The sequence below is a fragment of the Channa argus genome, chromosome 4 (genome assembly GCF_033026475.1).
Source record: "Channa argus isolate prfri chromosome 4, Channa argus male v1.0, whole genome shotgun sequence".
Taxonomy (NCBI): domain Eukaryota; kingdom Metazoa; phylum Chordata; class Actinopteri; order Anabantiformes; family Channidae; genus Channa; species Channa argus.
The window spans coordinates 27,197,876-27,217,087 of record NC_090200.1 but is presented as its reverse complement, the minus strand read 5'-3'; the positions used below and the strand labels follow the sequence as shown (position 1 = coordinate 27,217,087).

The 19,212-nt window shown below is 37.5% G+C and overlaps 2 protein-coding genes across 5 annotated transcripts; both read right to left on the bottom strand.

Moving 5' to 3' along the window:
• Positions 1-101: 101 nt before the first annotated feature.
• anln2 (anillin, actin binding protein 2) lies at positions 102-17,489 on the bottom strand. 4 transcript variants are annotated; one of them, XM_067501712.1, is made up of 23 exons: positions 17,255-17,488; positions 16,577-16,673; positions 16,277-16,444; positions 15,938-16,033; positions 14,453-14,631; positions 14,034-14,126; positions 12,332-12,413; positions 9,581-9,900; positions 9,405-9,499; positions 8,935-9,064; positions 8,618-8,753; positions 8,203-8,391; positions 7,916-8,042; positions 7,626-7,674; positions 7,406-7,459; positions 7,282-7,314; positions 7,170-7,194; positions 6,852-6,952; positions 6,491-6,544; positions 5,678-5,764; positions 5,305-5,412; positions 5,069-5,214; positions 104-4,383 (listed from the first exon to the last, which is right to left on the bottom strand). In XM_067501712.1, the coding sequence occupies exons 2-23, from the start codon at positions 16,665-16,667 to the stop codon at positions 4,224-4,226; spliced, it is 2,523 nt and encodes an 840-aa protein (XP_067357813.1). In that variant the 5' UTR covers positions 16,668-16,673; positions 17,255-17,488; the 3' UTR covers positions 104-4,223. The 4 variants fall into 4 exon arrangements, with proteins under 4 accessions (XP_067357816.1, XP_067357817.1, XP_067357813.1 ...); XM_067501714.1 differs by having other exon boundaries at positions 105-4,383; positions 7,170-7,191; positions 17,255-17,487; XM_067501715.1 differs by lacking the exon at positions 6,491-6,544 and having other exon boundaries at positions 102-4,383; positions 17,255-17,489.
• ccdc136a (coiled-coil domain containing 136a) lies at positions 9,915-11,495 on the bottom strand (the record flags this gene model as incomplete). Its single annotated transcript, XM_067501717.1, has 1 exon — positions 9,915-11,495. A coding segment is annotated over one exon (1,308 nt), but the record flags the coding sequence as incomplete, so codon positions are not given.
• Positions 17,490-19,212: the final 1,723 nt, after the last annotated feature.

The window sequence follows — 19,212 nt, the reverse complement described above, 5'->3', positions numbered from 1 at the left end:
AGGTTTGTAACTTTTATTTAGAAAAATCCCAAATAATTTTTTTTTTTTACAAGCTTTGTACCACAACAAAAAAGTAGTTAGAGATGGTATATACTTTAACCCATGCAGCAGCTTGCATGTCAACAGAGCCATCCTGATGGCAATTGAACTATCTTCACACATTTATTAACACCTCGAGATGCTGTTGAAAGCGCTGGCAAAATACAATAAGTTCATAAAGTACTGCAATGCGTTTTAAAAAGGCAACACGGTGGCTGATTAGTGTACCCTCCAAAACAGTGACATTATTCTTCTATGTGTAACTTTGGCTGCATGCTTTTGGGTCATTGTCATGATGGCAAATAAATCTTCCCCTAGGTCACAGTTCTTTAAATTGTATTGATTATTAAGTGAAACATAAAAAGGGGTAAATATATTGCAAGTGTACTTTCTCTTTTGGGTAAAAAAAAAGTATTAAAACAAAGGGGGTACTAGCCTAGTTTTTTTATGTTTAAGTAATTATATTTTTAATTCAACAAGCTGCTAAAAGAAGCCCAATAGCAAAAGGGAGGGGACCAGGAAAGCCTCCAGATGGTGGCAGAAGGTGTGAAGGTGGGGTTAGTATAATGTAAGGTCCACAAATCCTTCTGGGAGTCTCCTAAACTAATAGAATGAAACTACAACTGACACTGTATAATGCATCAGTCATTGTACTACAACTCAGTATAATGTCAGATACTTCACAGTTGCTGGACATGTTTACATGTTGACTTTCTGTTTGCATTGCTGATGTTTGGTTCCATGTGCGAAAGTCCAAAAGAGCCTGGTTGGGTTTCTCCATCCAATCCAATCTCTCCTGTTTGCTGTCAGGCGAAAACCAATACTTGAAAAAAGATCTGTTTCGAAAGTAAATTTTTCAAACCTACTTTGAAAAATGTTGGGATGCTGTTTAAAATCTAAAGAGAATGCAATGATTTGCAAATCATTTTAAAATCTATTCATGATTTGAAACAGTTTTAACATGTGACATTGTTTTGTACTAAGAATTGTATAAACTTTTTATATGACTGTTTGGCTCTACTGTTGAACAAAACTGTGTTGAATGTTTCTAGTGAAACAAAAACAGGTTGTCATTCCCTGTCTCTGATCCTTTGCAGCTGTTAGACCAGCTCAGGCTACTACCCCTGAGGGAAGTTTATTTGGGACCAGTTGAGTCCTTTGACCCTGCCGCCCTGTTTACAGCCTCCAAGCTTCCCGGACATCTTCAAAACACAGCAAGGAGCGTGCCAAGTGGCCCTGTATGTGGAGCCAGCACAAACAGTACCTGAAGGGAACACAGAGCCATCATCGTTTAGTACGGCACTTCCTCATGCAATTTTAAAATGTGTGCGTTGGTGCTCTGGGAGATAGCTTGAATAGCAAATGGAATCTGAAAAAGGGACAAAACAGACTTCACAAAACCTTGTAAGTATGTTTAAGCAATACTTGTTTTACCAGTATTTTTTATTTATTTATTTATTTTTTACTAGGCCTTGGCTTAACTTATCTTCAATATCTCAAAATAACAAAGAATGTAGCCCTTCCTTTCTCACCGTGCTTGCATGGGTTTACTCCATGCATGTTAGGTTAAGTGGTGACCCTAAATGGCAAGTGTGAATGCTTGCCTGTCTTGGTATGTCTGTCTGTGTTGGCTCTCAGATGGACTGGACACCTGTCCAAGATGTACCCTGCCTCTTGCTCAATGACAGCAGGGATAGGCTCGAGCCCCCCATGACCATGAATAGGACAAGTGGTTACAGCTGATGGATGGATGGATTAAAGATGATATATTCTGTTTTAAACAAAGAGTAGCTGTTTTTGGCCACTTGGGGGCAATAGAAACAAGCTGTGAACACATCAGTCTCCTACAAGTTGAGGAGTTTGTTACCATACACATCCAGCCAATACAGGCGAATGCATAATCAGATATTTTAGGTTTTGTTTAACTTTAGCTCAATCGGGCAGCAGAGAAACATCTGACCTGATTAAGTTTGTTTTAGCACACATGTAATAAAACTAATACAAAGTACATGGAGCTAAAAGGACCTGTAGACTTTTTATGACAAATGGCACATTTTTTTTCTATTTGTCAACTATTTCTAGTAAACATGGATCATAGTTAATTTAAACAAAAATTAAAACCCAAAAAGGTTAATACATAAAATACATCTGAAATGAAACAGCTTAATAAAAATAAATAAAAAATCCATGTAAACAATGGTCATATTCCCCTTCCTGATTCCTGATAATTTTACAGTGCCACATTCTCTTCAGACTTGCTGTGCATGAATGCAGGATATAATTCAATATGCACACACACCTAAATTTAACTGCATGACAGTTACACCCCTTTATCTATACTCTGTTAAAATGGTAATTCCTAATATTAACAGTGGCACCTTCCTCAGTATCTCCTTTTTGCATCACTGCTATACAGAGACCATTTCCTCCAGGGTCATGTAAGGAAAGAGCAGAGGTTGACACACCAGGATGTTGTGCTGTCAGGGTGGGACCACATTGCTAAGGACAAAACAGCACCTAACCTGCTGAGTTCTAGACTTGTCACACTGACAGCGGGTCTCACTCCAGCCAAGAGTTTCTTCCCGTCTCTGATTTGCATTCACAGCTGTCCTGCAGTATGAAACCAGAAAGCTAAAAGGTGGGATATGACATGAGTTAACTTGCAACCTTTGCACCTTTTGACGGTCCATCCAACAGCCAGCCATTCACTCCATCAAACATTTAACAGAAGATATAAACTAAGTGTACTTTTTTTTCATGGACCTTAGTGTAATCATAATTTAAGACGTTAAAATACATAAAAACATTTGTAATCCATAAATAGCCGTTGTACCATAGCCATCTCTTGAAAGCATAATGTTGTGCTCCCCTGCCTTTGTTCTTGTCATTACCTTGAGCTCTGTACCACTCAGCAGCTGACACCCACAGAGGAACTATGGAAAGAACAGGAAGTCTAATTCTAGACCACTTCCTGTATGACATTCCTGACCTGCATTGCTTTCCTGCCACACACTCCTAGGCCTCACATGTATGGCTCATACATACATACATATGAGCAAACATGGCGGGCACACACAAATCAAGAAAATGGGAAAAAATTGGTCTTCTATTGGTGGGGGGGATATACCAAACTGAAATAATATTAAGTATAAATTCAATGAATGAGTTAGAGAACTTACATGCAAACCCACCTTAATTTTCATTCATTTAAATTCTTTTTACTGTCATTTAATTTCATTTTTTGTCCTTTTATTTATTTTTTTTATAGGTACCATTCTTTAATTGCACAGAATGAGAGTTCACACGAATGACATTGATAATAAGGTGAGACAGACGGAGAGGTGGAAATGCACAGAAAAACAAACAAACAAACAAAAATAAACAGGACACCATCAACATGCATTTTTTACCTCACCAATTCTTTAGTGAGAAAAAAAAGAAAGTCTGGTGTTGGTGGTTCAGCAGAACTAAACCCTACATCAATTGTTTGAATGATTAAACGAAGCCTTCATTCCAACAACAGCTAGCATTCCTTTTGTATTTTAATGATGAGCTGTGTTACCTGCTATCTCAACATAAATCTCATTCTAGATTAGTTTAGTAGAGTTAAAGATTACCTTCTCCTTTAATATTTATTAGTGTATCTATTTAAATGTGTTTATCCTTCCATTTTAAACAATACAATATGCAACAAATTTTCTGATTTATATATAAGCTACAATATTCACCTTTAGCTACTGAAAGTGGCGAAAACATTTTGCCACCAGAGGCTAAAGCAGCTGATTGCCACGAAAAACAAAAAAGTCAAAATAAAACCTAATTTCCACAAAACCATGACAAAGAAAAACTAAAAATACTCAAATGGCAACTGCAACTTATCAAATAAAAAGGGAAAAAAAACAACATTAATGAATAAATCGAGATAATAAAAATGAACAGAAACTCAGAAAGTTCTAAAGATAAATCAACATGGGACCCTTTAAAAGTTTCTTGATTATATTGTTATAAGGTGAACATATAAAGCTGCTCATTTGCTGCAGCTCTGAGATAAAGAATCTAAATCCTGATCTAAGCTCCTCTATGGGTCATCACTGCTTCAAGGATGACCTCCTGGATCCTATAGCCGCACACACTATAAGAAATTGCAAATGTGTAGGTAGTAGGTTGTTGTAGTAGTGATGTAGTTACAGTATGCTCTCCCTCATGTTGGTGGACGTGCTTGACTGCTGTCGTTCTGTTTGGGTTACTGATGTTCGGTTCCATGTGTGAAAGTCCAAAAGAGCCTGGTTGAGTTTCTCCATCCAGTCCAATCTCTCCTGTTTGCTATCAGCTGAAAACCAACACCTGGAAAATAACAAGTTAGAAAATAATATGTAAATTTTTCAAACCTACTTTTCAGAAATGTTGGGATGCTATGTAAAATCTAAATAAAGAGATTCAATGATTTGCAAATCATTTGAAACATATTCAAAACAGTACAAAAACAACATTATCAAATGTTGAAACTAAGAATTGTATAGATTTTTTAAATGACGTTAAACTTTGGCAGACTTTGTTGATGCTGGCCACAAGTTTCAAAAAGATCGTACAGGGAAACAGAGGGTAGGAAAAAAGAAACATACTGGAACATGTCACAGTTATTGGGGTATCGTGAGTAGGTGTACAGAGAGCATCTCAGAGAAGAACAAGTAAGAATGGCGTGAGATGAATCACTATATTTAAAAATAAAAAAAGGGGGGGGATAAGGTGGTGCGTTGTGTGTGTAAAGAGATTTGGTATCCTCCCATCCTAATGCCCTCCGGCAGAACTACAATAAAAACATACATAATTTTGTAGTGGGCTCATGGGATCATGCACATTTCTAAAAAACACTCAGTGAACCCAGTATGAACGCTGCATCCTTCATGCTAAAGAGAAGAGGGACCACTGACTTAATGCAAAATGTGCAACTTTTAAAATCATCAACCAGACTAAGATTCACATATGAGACACTGATTACGATCCATTACCAGTTTTGATTCAAACTTACTTGGAAAAGGTTTCCTGGTTGTCATCCTGCTGATTTGGGATGTTGCTCACCAGCTCAAAGGTGAAAGGTCGAGCACATGAGTCCCTTTTGACAGGCCTGACGCACTGAGTGGGAGAACTGGATAGAGAAATCCTGCCCTCTGCTTCCTGGGAGGTTAAAACAGAAGATCAGTATAAATCTACTGAAAGCAACTTGATGACTTAGCCTGAAATGTATATCTTTTGGTCTAGTCATACTTTGGTTTCTTTATCATTGGGATGGTTCCAGTAGTACAAGTTACATCCCTCCAGGACAAAATATCGGTGATGCCACACACCATAGCCACTGATTAACTCAAACATAGTCTGGGAACAGAAGAAAAATTTCATGCATCTAAAGTCATCAAAAATTCAAGATTCAATGAAAATGTAGAAAGCAAAATACCCATGTCTGTCTTTTTCAATTTGTGGAAAACTTGTAGAAATACATTCAGTGTAAATCTGCTTTCCCAAGACAATTCTCTCACCTTACTTGCTTTAAATCTTCACTTTTCAATAGGCTTACAGTATGACAGTAAACAGCTTAATAAAGCTGACATGCATGCGATTTAACCAGCGAATCATTACTGACCAGGAAGCCTTCATGCTGCACGTTAGAGTGACCCTCACTTTGCAGCTGTAAGTAGATGTTGCCCTCTAGAGGAGAGAGAAATGGCACCTACAATCCAAGAGGAAGAGGGAGGGCATATACTGTCAAACTGCTATGATGTGGAAACAATATAGAGAAGCAGCAAACTGTAATAATACTGCATTTTTATTTTTTAATTCTTGTAACACACACACACACACACACACACACTAACTTATTCAGTTCAGACAGCTAAATGACATCTTCTTTGTTTCTCAGATATTATAAAATCTAGTGTTAATAAATGCTAAATGGCAGCAATATAGACAAATTCACGCATTTCAGGAAGGATTTAAAAAAAGGTTTACATTTAAAAAACATTTTTTATTTAATTTTAAAAATGAAAGTCAATTTAGATTCAGGAGAGAAATTGAAATATTTCAAGCCTTTTTAGTTTCAATTCTGATGATTATGGCTTAAAGCTCATGAAAATCTAAAGCCCACATAGAAGGTTTCATTTTGACTTATTTGTCATACAGTATAATTATTGTGTATCCCTCTGTCTAGTTGAGAGATTTAATTAACTTTGGGATTAATCACTGTATGTTTCCAATAAGCATACTTGTGAGTTAAAATACCAACATAATAGATACAGTCTTTGATTCTTAGTAATATGAAAAGAAAGTCATTCACCACAAACAAATCATTGAGGAAATGATTAATTTAAAAGAATGAACCTGTGAGTCAGAGATTAGTTTAGCAAAGAAGTACAGAAAAGTGTGACGAGTCAAGGAGCAAAAGACTGAAGAATGAAACCTTTTCCTGAAATTCATCTCCTAGTAGCCTCCTGATTTTGCCTTCAAGTTTCATCTAAGGGGAGGGAAAAAATGAGAAAAAGGGGCAGGGAGGGAGGGACGGACAGTTTTATCACCAGTGAAGTCACCCATGTGTAGAAAGTGCAATAAAAAAGGAAAAAGGGATGCTTATTGGTTACCTTATTCTCTGGTATGTAGGAGGAATGCAAAGAGATGGTGCTTGTTTTACATGCTCAGCCACTTTTAACACTTTTAACTATTATTCAGTTAATTTCCACAGCAGCAATTATGTCTATGCTTACAGTAACATCTAAACATGTGACAAAATGGGGACTGCTCTTGAAAATATCACAGATAATTACCTTATCCAAAGGAAACTTGCTGTGTCCCAGTGAGGCCAAAGTGATCTTATAGCAGCCCACTAAACAAAAGTTACTGGAGCGGCGAGTAGGCAAAGCAGCAGCTGGAGGAAAACAAAGCACACAATAAAATCTCATAATCTATAATAAATGGTCAAAGTCAGCGATAACTCCTGTCATTCTGACCGATGTTTAGCATATTTCGGGCCAAAGAGAATGGCCTCCAAATTCACCAAAAAAAAAAGAAAAAGAAAACTTTTCCACTGTTGAGTTGAAATGAAGGCTGCTTCTACTCACAAATAAACACCAAAACAAACTCACATGTAAGACTGTTACTGGATCTCTGCTGAAAACAAAAGAGAGTTTAGGTAAGATTTTCCTGACATTACATTATTTAGGCATGAAAATAAATAAATAAATAAAAATGATTCACCGTGATAGTGTTGAGAAGCTTTCTTGGCGTAACCTGAATATGGATAGAAGCCATAAAAGAGATATACATGAATGTTGCTTAGAAATAGACAGCTACTTTATTGCTAGTGAGAAATTCAGTTTACCCTTGACTTTGTAGTCGTCCGCTCTATGCTGCTGTTATTAGCTGAATTGGGGGACTAGATGGCACAAAATTAAGCACATTTAGAACTCATAAATGACATTAAACTAACTTTCTGTATAAAATACAGCGTATTAATAACAGTAAACTTGAAATTCTGGAATCTGATGCTCCAAACACATGACTATGCGATAATCAACTAGTAATAAAAATTCTTGTTTTACCAGGCTGTAGACTTCCACATCAATCTCAAAGGATGAGCTAATATCCTTCCTGAAATTTTGTGGAGACAAAATATTTATTCAACATGAATATCTCCATAGAAAAATTCAGTGATACAAAAACAAGACTCTACATTAAAAGGGCAAATCCCATTTCTGAGCCTCAACATGAAATTTGCACAAAGATATCTGATCTGTAAAATACAGAGTGTTCTTGTTTTGTCAAAATGATCTGCGTCTGGTTCTCTGACCATTTATTAATTAGTTTAACTAGCTGATAAACTGCAGCTTACAGAGTGACAGAAGTAGGGAATGAGATGGTGTCTCCATTCTGAGCATCCGCAGCTGTTGCCAGCGGGGTGGCAACAATGTTGCAGGGCCCATACCGAATCAGGATGAAAAAGTAATGACTTGGTCGTCCTAAAAGAAGGAAAACAATCCTCTAAGTGGATCTGAGCTGCTACATTTGCATTAACCCTTGAGTTTCGAAACATTTTAACAGAAGTTATAAAAATCCAAGAAACGTAAATACTGTAAGAAGCTACTGGAAACACAGCAGATTTGTGTTGTGCTATGCTACCTGTGCGGGTGTGTGAGGAGCAGACAAATTCAACCTTGAGAGGCAGCTGGATGTTTGTGATGTTGACTGTCCCTCTGCAGGGTTGTTGGGAAAGATAGTCCTTCTCTTCCTCTGCTGCCTTGTCCAATTCACAGCTTCTCTCTTCCCTCAGCCTAGCAATTTCTGCCATAAGAGCAGAACGCTTCTCACCTGATATCGGGTGGCAGAGAGAGGGATTGGAAGGGGGAGAAAAAAAATAAATAAATCCTGATAAGAAAATACAAAATTGAAAAATAAAGCCAAATAAAACTATTATGCTTTAATCACAGTTAATAGATATTTGGAAAAGGTACTTCATAGGAAAAAAAAACAGATCTGTGTGGCTTTCTTTACAGTATAAGCTGGAACTTAAAAACAAACGCTTTGGTCTACATACAGGACACCAGCAATAGTTTCTCAGCTTCAGCCTCTTCCAGTGAGCCTTGTCCATGCTCCTCATCAGTGCAGCAGCTCAGAGCCTGGAGAGTCTGGTTGATCACAGTCTGCAGCTTCCCCGCTTCTTCGTTAAGAACCTGGGCAAAGCAACCCCCAGCATCATGGGAAAAAGGACATTTGTACAAACAATTGTCGTACATATATAGTTTACATCATAAGTAACTACATCAGTTGATATTATACAGTAAGGACAACAGAGCCACAGTACAGTTCTTCTGAAGAGAATTACTCCTATAATCAAAAATTTGCATGACGCACTGCAATTTTCTCCTTGGTGTTGACAGAATGTTGAGTTTGGGATTTCTCTGGAGCTCTTCTGTGAACCTTAGGAGTTACACTCTGTATGGTAGGCAGCTTATTCTGTCTTTGCTTGCGGTAGGCATCGATGCTGTAAATCACAGAACAACCCAGTTCAGTTCACAGTTAATCGTGTTACAAAACATTACTTATTAGTTTTGAGAATTATTACAGCTGCAGTAGTAGACAGAGTAGGGAAGTAGACAGGGTAGGAGCACCATTGGTAAACTTGGTAAAAATTGGTACCTTGCTTTTAACATTTTGAAGTTTGATTTGCATCTCATGCAGTTCATCCAAGGTCAAATGTGAGACCATACCAAGACAACAATAATAAACACAAGTCGTAACAATAATAACTTGAGATTGAGAATTCAGTCTGGGTTTCTTCCAAACAGAATCTTTATAGATGGCTCTTCTGCTGCTCTAGTTACCTGTAAAGAGGTGCAGATTCAGCAGGAGGGGTGGTGGTCTCTTCTGGAGTCAGGAGCAAAGATGGGGGATTGGATTCCTGCCTTGTTGCTAGCCGCTGTTGGTAGAATTTTATACATTAAAACAATAACAATTTTCCCAGCTTCACCTCAAAGTTATAAACTAATATCATTATTACCAGAGGGGTGACCACAGCTTCTACAGACTTGCTGAGAGGAGAGAGTATGCCGCTGGGAGGAAAAGTGAGAAGCTCATCTCCGTTGGATTCAGCACACTCTTCTTTGGATTCCCCTTCCTCTTCACTTCTCTCCTTCTCTGACTCCGTGTCTGTCTTATCTTTGTCTCCAGAACAAGCAACAATACCGCTATCACGGTCCTCAGTGTCTTCATTATTGTCCCCCTCTTCCTCCATCCTTCCAGCATATTCCAGCACCTCCTCGAACATCTGATCTATTATTTCAGCAGTGTGAGTCTCTTCATGAGAGCTTAGTTCAACATCTATGGAAAAATTTGAAAACATTTCTTCATTAAAATTAACCCACAGTAGACAACACACTAGTCTAGTTACAGCTTTTGTCTGGGTTTCCCAACACACTTACACTGAAATAATCATTTTACAAAGATATTTGGAGGTATTCTTTTATGTTCCATTTGAACAAGAAAACAATTCTGAACAGTGTGTACAGTTCACCAGTAGTCAGTACTTTCTATACCATAAACAAACCACTTCACCCATGTGCTTTAACCATCCTAAGATTCCCCTCAGCCAGCCCAGGTGCTCACATCTACATCTTGTCATTGTACTTACCTGATGTACTTGTCTCTGGCTCCATGGAGATACTGGTCTCACACATGGATGAGCTATTAATTAACTCAGGCTCCAGGATAAAAGTGACTTTCTTTGAGCTTTCCCTTCCCTCTTCATTGTAATTTTTTTCTGTCAACACATCTATTGCATCCTGCCTTTCAGCTACTGCTTCTTGCTCCATTTCCTCAGTCTCGGAATAATGTTCAGATGCCTGGGCCTCTGTTACATTGTAAGCTTGATCATATCTGTTAGTGTCCAATAGTTCAGCAGAAGCCTTTGCTGCATCAATGTTTCTCTGGACATCTGAGCTACCAGTCTGTGATGCCTCGATTTCTTTCACTTCTGTGCAGCCTTCTTTTATATTGACTGTCTGGTTCTCCTTTGAATATTGGCATTCATCAGCCTCATTAGTACTTTCTTCTGAGTTTTTAAGCTCTTTAGTTGCCTCTTCATAACATCCCTTATAATACTCTAGATTACCTTCTTGGTTCAAAGGGCACTGGTCTTTCACAGGGTCATCTAGACTGCATTCTAAATCAAATTCTCCTGCTTCTGATTTTAATATCTCATCCTTCTGCGATTTAGAGGAGGCAGAAACCTCAGCACAGACATTTACCAAGTATGATGCATCACCCTGTACATACGAGTGATCAGTGTCATCTACATTGCTGCCTCCTCTCTCTTGTTGAACTCCTGATAACTCCACCAAGCATTCCTCATCTTTGGTAGATATAGCTTTCTGTTCTTCAATAGTGACAGATTCTTCTTCCTTGTACACATTTTGTTGGGGATACCTCCACAATCGTGATTCCTCATCTGTTGAAGGCTCAATTTCTTCTTCACCATATGACTCATTAATATTTTCATCTTCAAGTGAAAACATCTCTGACTTCCTCTGTTCACTTATTATGATAAGCTCACCTGCTTCTTTAATGTTGGATTCCACTGAATGTGTTGAGTCTAGCAAGCACTGCTCATCACCTGACAAGTCCTGATTCTCAAACAAAGAGGCTTTCGAGAAACTCTGATCCTCACTAAAACACAATGCCAATACAGCCTCTGATTTCTGAGACCCTACATGCTCCTCTTCATTTCCAACTGAAGCTTTGTAGTCTGTCCCCTCCCCGACTTCTTCATCCCGAGGAGTATTCTGCTGCTCCCAATCAATTTGCAGTTGACTAGAGCTTGCTACTGGGGCTTCAGAGTCGCAAGATGCCCCTTTGTCTGTTAAAAGATTAGTCTCACATCTTAATACTTGCCACCCAACTTTGAAACTTAAAATTCTTTAGAGCAACTCCTGAGTATATTTATATACACAATATATATTTTAAAACATTAATTGAAAAGTTCATATATTATATTGTGTTGGGTAAAGTAGAGTAAAAAAAATAATGAAACTGTAACAGTCATAGCATCAAATAAAAGACCCCAAAAAAATAAAAATAAATAAATAAAATTAATTAATTTTAAAAAAGGAAAAGAAAAATGCTTTATGACACAGAAAACATTTTGTCAAAATACCAATCAAATTTTCCATCCATATTGATTCTAGTACGTAAACTTAGGATTTTTACAGATTCATTTAAAACTTTGTATACCTCACCGTAGAGCTGGGCAATTTATTCAGTTAGATTAATTTTCTGATTAATTTTTAAAAAATTCCTAAATCTTAAAACGGACATTAGTTCTTCCGATGCTTTCAGTCAAACACTCGTGCCTGCAGTTGTCTATAGCTGTAACAGTAAACGGTTGTGTTTCCTTAGAGACGACAGAATGTGTGCGCTTTTCCAGTCAGAAAGCTGGAGTAATGGTGGACACAAGAGCTAAAAGACAAAGTGTCAAACAGTCCACCTCTCTCAGAACTTCTGAGAGCCTCCACCATACTGACAACAGGCGCCTGACAGCTGAAAATTATATACAATATTTTAGCTTCCCCCCGTACTTATTTTAAAGCCTCAAAGCTTTTCTCAGCACAAAACGAAAGAAATGCCAAAACTTAATAAAGCTTTATCTACCCATCACTAATTCATGTGTTTAATAAACTCATATCTGTGTTCATTGTGTAGTGTGGGAAACATGCTTGGATACATTTATTTTGGAGTACTCTTTGGGGAACCTTACCTGTTGTATGTATCGTCATCTTTGCACCTGATGTAGGAGCTTCAGTGAAGCTGCCATCTGTCACCTCAGCATCACTATCAACCTGGTAAAAGAAACAAAAGCAGAACCTGGATTTAAAAATTCACAGGTATGAGTGCAGATTTCTAATTTATGTTCAACACAAAAAATACAAACTGTTGTGGTTGTGACTTTATGTGAAGGTAGTTATCAAAACATGCTGTTTTATTAAAATGAAACTGAAAGGAGAAAAACAATAAATAAAAGAATAAAATAAAATGACGTGACCAAAAAAAACAAAAACACCAACGAAGTGACAAATACTAAACAGAAAAATAATCCACTCCAACATGATACTACTAACATGGACAGTTACACATTTTCTTCTTCAGGCTCTGTGCTTGTGCTACACGATCTGAGTGTGAAATCAATATAGTTAGTTTGTCAAAGCAGATACACATAGACAACTGGTAAATGTCAAATGAGCTGGCAAAATAAGGAAGCAAAATTATCAGGGAAGTTAAAAAAGTTTCATCAGCAAGTTAACAATGTTCATAAAAATCTAAGCATACTCTAATCTAAGCAGCTCTTGGAAACCAGCAGAGATGGGGAACAATGTTTAAATGGACTGACGATTGGAGAAATTTTTTTTATATAATAATAATAATAATAATAATAATAATAATAATAATAATAATAATAATTCAATTTCTATCTAAATGATGAGGAATGGGTTGTGAAACAAGAGAAACAAGCAATCTTTCAGGATCAAAAGACATGGTATTGCTTTTGCACATAAGGCTGCCAGTAAACAGGCTTTTATTGATGATTTCCCTGGTGAAAGAAGAACACATTCAAAAGCACAGAGGAGAACTCAGTCAGTCAGATTCAGCAAAAGGGCAATGAATACCAAGCCATCATTTAGCGACAAAACAATCCCTAACATGGCCAAATGGAGCAAAAGAGCTTATAAAAGGATGGTTGTGATAACAGAACTTAACCTCATGATGACAAACCAAAGTAAGACACCTACTTCTCACTAGTAATCATGACATGTCTCTTCATCTGTGAACATCCCACTTCCCTAAAACCAGTTTCTCTCTAAAGAGTCATGCCATATAAAGGGAAAAATTCTTTGTTCTCTAATCTAATTTAGTTGTAACTCTGCCAAGTTGATATTACCCAGTGTGGTGGATCCAGGTATAGCCCACATGCACAAAGTGACCAGGCAATACAGAGTGATTTTTGATTACTGACTCACATCCCAGGGGTGCATGGGAGGCCATTGAACTTTTCTTCTAGATATAGGGACCCAGGAGAAAGATGAAGAGCTTGGAGGGGTCCTTACCTTCTAATTTTTACACATGGAGGTGGGAAAATAAATTCTACTAAACATTGCAAAAACTAAATGGCATCAACATGACTTAAATTACAAAACCCATGCTGACTGTAAAATTGTTATTTTGTAATCACTTTATGGCAATCCAAGCACAAATCTGCCTGGTATACAACACTATGACTACTTGTAATTACTGTCAAACAAATGCAATAACCTGTTAAAAATGTGAGAGTTTATCATGTCCAATCTATGGTTCACAGGACAAGGAAATTGACCCATTAACTTCAATACACATGAAAATAAAATATGACCAGACAAAACTAAGCACTGCAAAGCTGTGGTAAGGGTGCAGGATCACAAACCCACCTGATCCAGTGAGGGATCAGAGCTGCTCCGTTTCAGCCAGGGATTCTCACTGATTGGTTGGAAATGCAACCGGCTGAATTCCTTCTCCCGTTCCTGATTGTGGAAAACATGTCAGATCCCAGAAAGACTCTCAGGTAGTCTTGTAGTTAAATTATGTTATTTGAACATAAACAGCAGCACATATAAGCCCATTCAATCATCCATTAATTCTCATTTTGCATCATTTTGCATAAAAATTGTCAAAACACCTTTGATGAGCATAAATTATAATATAATAATATATACTAAAAGCAGCAATTCACACACAAACTATAATTGTGACTACTTTTGTTTTCTCCCACGCATGTAAGTATAATAACTTATATCAATATGTGTGTTGATCATAGTAATTAAGATACTACTGATGCCAAGAAACTTACAAATCGTATGCGAGAGGCCTGCTCAGAGCTGGTTGTTTGAGTGCACTGGAGTTTCTGCTGAATATCAGAAACAAAGTTGGAACGGGTCCGAGGGCATGGGTTGGCAGGGCTCGGTGTGGGGTCAGGCTGGAAGACTGGCACCTTAAACCTTTCCATTCGCTGAACAAATTCACCCTCATCTGAAACAGGAAAAGATTTACAGAAATTATCTCTCAAATATAAACACAAATCCCCATACTCACTATAAAGTGCATTTGCCATGTTGTAGTTGTGTCTGAATGTTGTATATGTAATTCTATCCATTATGACATGTGAATTCCTTTATGGTAACAATCCCACAATGTTTGTCCCCTGTTTTAAAGAAAAAAAATACGATTGTGCAGCTCAAGCAGCTGTTGGTGATGATATCACAATATTTAGTAAGTGTCCAAAATCTCAATTGACTGCTCACTATTGAGTGAACTATTTCACTGGCTTTTGGCTTGTCGCTTAAGGGGTCACCACCCGCTTTCCGCAGGTTGAGTTGACATGAGTTTTTACGCCAGATGGCGTAAAATGGGAAAACCAATTTTTATCCGGGCTCGGGACATGCACCAACGTTGCCCTTGGTGGCTGGGCGGCCCCATACTTGGTAGAGTGAGATATAAACCTGATGCCTTCTGCTATTCTTAAAATTTTCCACTGCAATCTAATGTATTTAATACTGGCACATTCTGATACTATACTTCAGTTTGATTTAAATTATCTACATACAAACACGAAGTTATAATGTGCAAAAATGGGTTAATTGAGGTTAAGATGTTAATAAATAAATAATACATAACCAATACATACCAATCTACAGGTCAACCTAAACATAAACAATTCACTGATGACCTTAAAATGACACTGGAGGAAGTTGTGCTAGTCAGACACAGTAATGTGCAACAAAAAAATCCAGGCCTCATCCATAATTTTGCACTCTCTAGAAATTTATTGGTGGCCTTAGAGAAGTTTTGAGCACACTTGGATCTTATAGTAACATAAACAAATGAGTTATTACAATTTCAAATTTTTATTACTTTTGTAATATTAGTATTTTTTTTTTATCACAATCTATATACATGTTCAAGAAAAACGGGTGTTTTATGCATAAATACATATTTTCTAAATGACCCTTACCATAGTAACTTGTTAGCCACAGTACTAATATGACTAAACTTGTGTCAAAATCATGTTAGCCAATCACTATCTGTCCTTATTGAAGACACTGAGATTAGGTGTGGCTAGTCTTTTAACTAGCTGCAAGCTAAAGACAAGGCCTTAGCCCTTTCGCCACTGTCATGTCTTAACTGAAGACCAAAGATCATGTGAGCCCAGTGATATTTTATTTAGTTTTTACTTCCAACTTATATATGTAGTTTCAGTGTTTGTAAAAGACATATTTTCAATAGAATTGTAGCACTGCAGTTAATTAAAAAAGTTTGTGTTCATATGCCTCCTCACCAAGAAGTTGTTCTTTGAATCCCTTGTCATGGACGAGAGCTGAGGGGCTGTCAGCCCCAGGATCTGACAGGCACCTCTGAGTCAGTGGCGTTCCTCCTAAAAATAATAAACAGTGGCCCTTACTATTTTTATAACACACAAAGTGTTACACTAGCTCACTCAAAACAGATTACTCAAAAACTTGGACAATATTTATTATCGTACTTGCAGGTAATGGAGTTTGACTGCTGACCCTGATTACAATAATTTGATAATATTTTGAGCATTACCAGAAACTCAAAATACACTGTAAGACAGATATGTACAAAGAGTATATAAAATTGGCGGTCAGTTTATTACCCTCTCTTCTCTGGCTGAGCTGCAGGATTCTGGGACGGACTGAGGGAACAATTGGTGGGTCTGGCTTTGTTCCCACCTCAACTAGGTCTGCAGAGGTGGGCTGATTAGGGCTATGATTCTCCTGACCAGGTGCCTCCAGGCAGCGTCGCTTCTGGCCATCATTCCCCTCTGAAACATAAGAGGAAAGCTAATGCTATGAGAAAAGATACAAGTCACAAACATACATAACTGCAAAAATTGTCTGTGGATATTCTACAGTTATAAAATAGGAGTAGCCATTGTCATAATACAGCAACAAACCTGATTGCGAGTGGATTTTATCCCCTGAATCTGACAGAGGTGCTCTTGGTCTCTTCAAGGCATTGCCTCTATTTTTCTCACCAGTTTCCATACTTAGCTGCAAACACACAGTGACATTAAGATGTCAATTTAAATTGTTACCTAGCAAAACAAGAATCAATTAGTTTTCTAAAGATATGCATATCACTAGTAAAATCAACAATTGAGAGTAAGAGGTGAACATTTGGAAAAGGCAAATATCATTTGACATGTTAAGGGGCTAAAGCTCTGGCATTAACCAAGTCATACCAATTTTGTTTTATTAGTGAGTGTTTCTGCATTAGCTAGGCTAACACGTTACCCCAAATGAAATGAAACGTGACAACGCCCAGAATTTCAATCTGAGCTCAGGTAATCTTAAAATGAAACGTACTTTCAAACTAGCTAAGTGCAAACAAGCTCCTAAACTTGTTAACGATTCTAATACGTCAAAAACACATAACCATATGTAATTTTTCTTGTCTCTCGGTAACTTGACAACTTAACTGAGCTAACTAAATTAGCAAACGCTAACTTATTTAACCTTAACTAAAATCGTTAGCCTAGCTTAGAATGCAAAGCTAACTTTAACAGAACAAGCTGCTTTATATAGTTAGGAGAGGTAATGAATTATACTATTGATGTTGTTTATAGTCTTACCTGAGAAGCTTTTTGTATGAAATTACTGTAAGTTAGGTCAACGCTGACAGACAACAGGATATAACCTTCTTGTTGTTGTATGCGTCAGTCTCCTCCTCCTCCAACTTCGAAATTCAGCGGGTCTTCTGACGTTAGTCGAGCGTAAAAATGGAGTCCTATTAAATACTATCGAAAAGCGCTGATCTGGGACCAGTTTAAACGCAGCAGCGCTGTTTGTATGAATACACTGCAGAGCGCTGTAATCTGAGTCTACGTCCGAACTTGCTGAACGATTCCAAGTAAGTGCGTTTTACCGTATTAAACAAAGTAAACACGCAAATCAAGATTCCATTTCATTGTCGCGTTGCTGTTGTAGCAGAGCTTCGACACAAAATAACTGCACAGGTCTAATGATGTGGGTGGGACACATGCAATTACCATTTATAATAATTAATAATAATGAGATTTTGTACACTTAATAAAGATTTATGAATGGTCCTCACATTTACCCAATTGTACTGCACTACAATTTCGTGGTACTTGAGTACTGGATTATTCAAGCTACTTTTTCTTTTACTTCACTACACTTCACGGGAAAATACTGTACTTTTACTCCACTACATTTATTTACCAGCATTGGCATATCAACATATTTTCTCTGGCACTTAGAGTTTGTTTTATTGATAAGTGATAGTACTGTATTTATTCAGACTTACATCCATGGTTTGGCAGAGGTCTGCATGTTCAAGTATGGGACAGTATTTTTCAGTATTGTTTGGGGTCTAAATTTTAACAGTGAAATCTAAAGCTGTACTGTTTTTGTTCATTTTGTTCATATTTTCTAATTAAATTAATGTATCTATTTATTCAGGCTTAATTCCAGCAGCATTCATGCACTGTTCCAGCTGTGCATCATTAGGCTTTGCATTGCGTCTAGGATTAGATGCTGTGGACCACATTTAGTGTTTTATCTGAACCCTGTATTTACATTCTAAATCTACTTACAGTAAATTGGTGACTAATCATGTAAACGTGCACAATAAAAGTGAAATCTTCAGCTTTTATCAGGGGCTGTTTGCACAGGCTGAACGATTCCACATCACCCTGGAATATGTGATGCCTGTAATGCAAATGCAAATAACTCAGTTATATTACTACTATTCTGGTGTACAGTGAGAACGGGTGGAGTGACCCCAAACCCATTTTTTCAAATAACAACATCTCAAATCAATACTATGTAAACCTTTATCGGTGACAAAGTACAGAGACTACTGACTTTTAAAGATTAGTATTGGCCATCCTTACACCAGACAATGAAACTCCACTGACAGTGCATGCAATGTGGCCCTTTAGTGTGACTCATCTAAACCAGTTGGTGGTTAGAGATCACCTTGCTCAGGCATGCTCAGCTGTCCTCAAAAACTGAATTACCATGAAAGAGAGACTAGTGAGGGAGGGCCCAAGATATAGATAAGAAAGACTGTAGAGAAAACAATTGTTCCCAGGTTATGCAAGAGCATAGAGGGAGGGCAAAGTTTAAAACAAGTTTGTATTCACTCAGCTAGAGTTTAAAGGCTTTCTTCTTCAAGGGCCGTGATAAAGTTAGTAATTGTGATGCAGTTTACAAAAGAACTTTACCTTTAGAAAAGATTTGTTTTCCAGCAAGAAAATAACGTCAAACAAGCAAAGCTCTACAGATATGGTTTAATGACAACAAGGTTAATGCTCTTGAGTGGCAGAGTTACACCTCAGAACTCAATCCAACTGAAAATATGTGGCTAACTTGACTAGAGCATTCGCTCATGATCCCTGCCCCTTTAAAACTTTGGCAAAGAAGCAACGGGAAAAATTGCGGTGTCCGGATGTTCAAAGCTGACTGAGACCAATCTTTACTATGACACGAGAATCTTTTTCTGTTAGTCAGTGAAAATAAACTGCTGTTCTTTCTGTCATATACACCAATCAGCCATAAAATTATT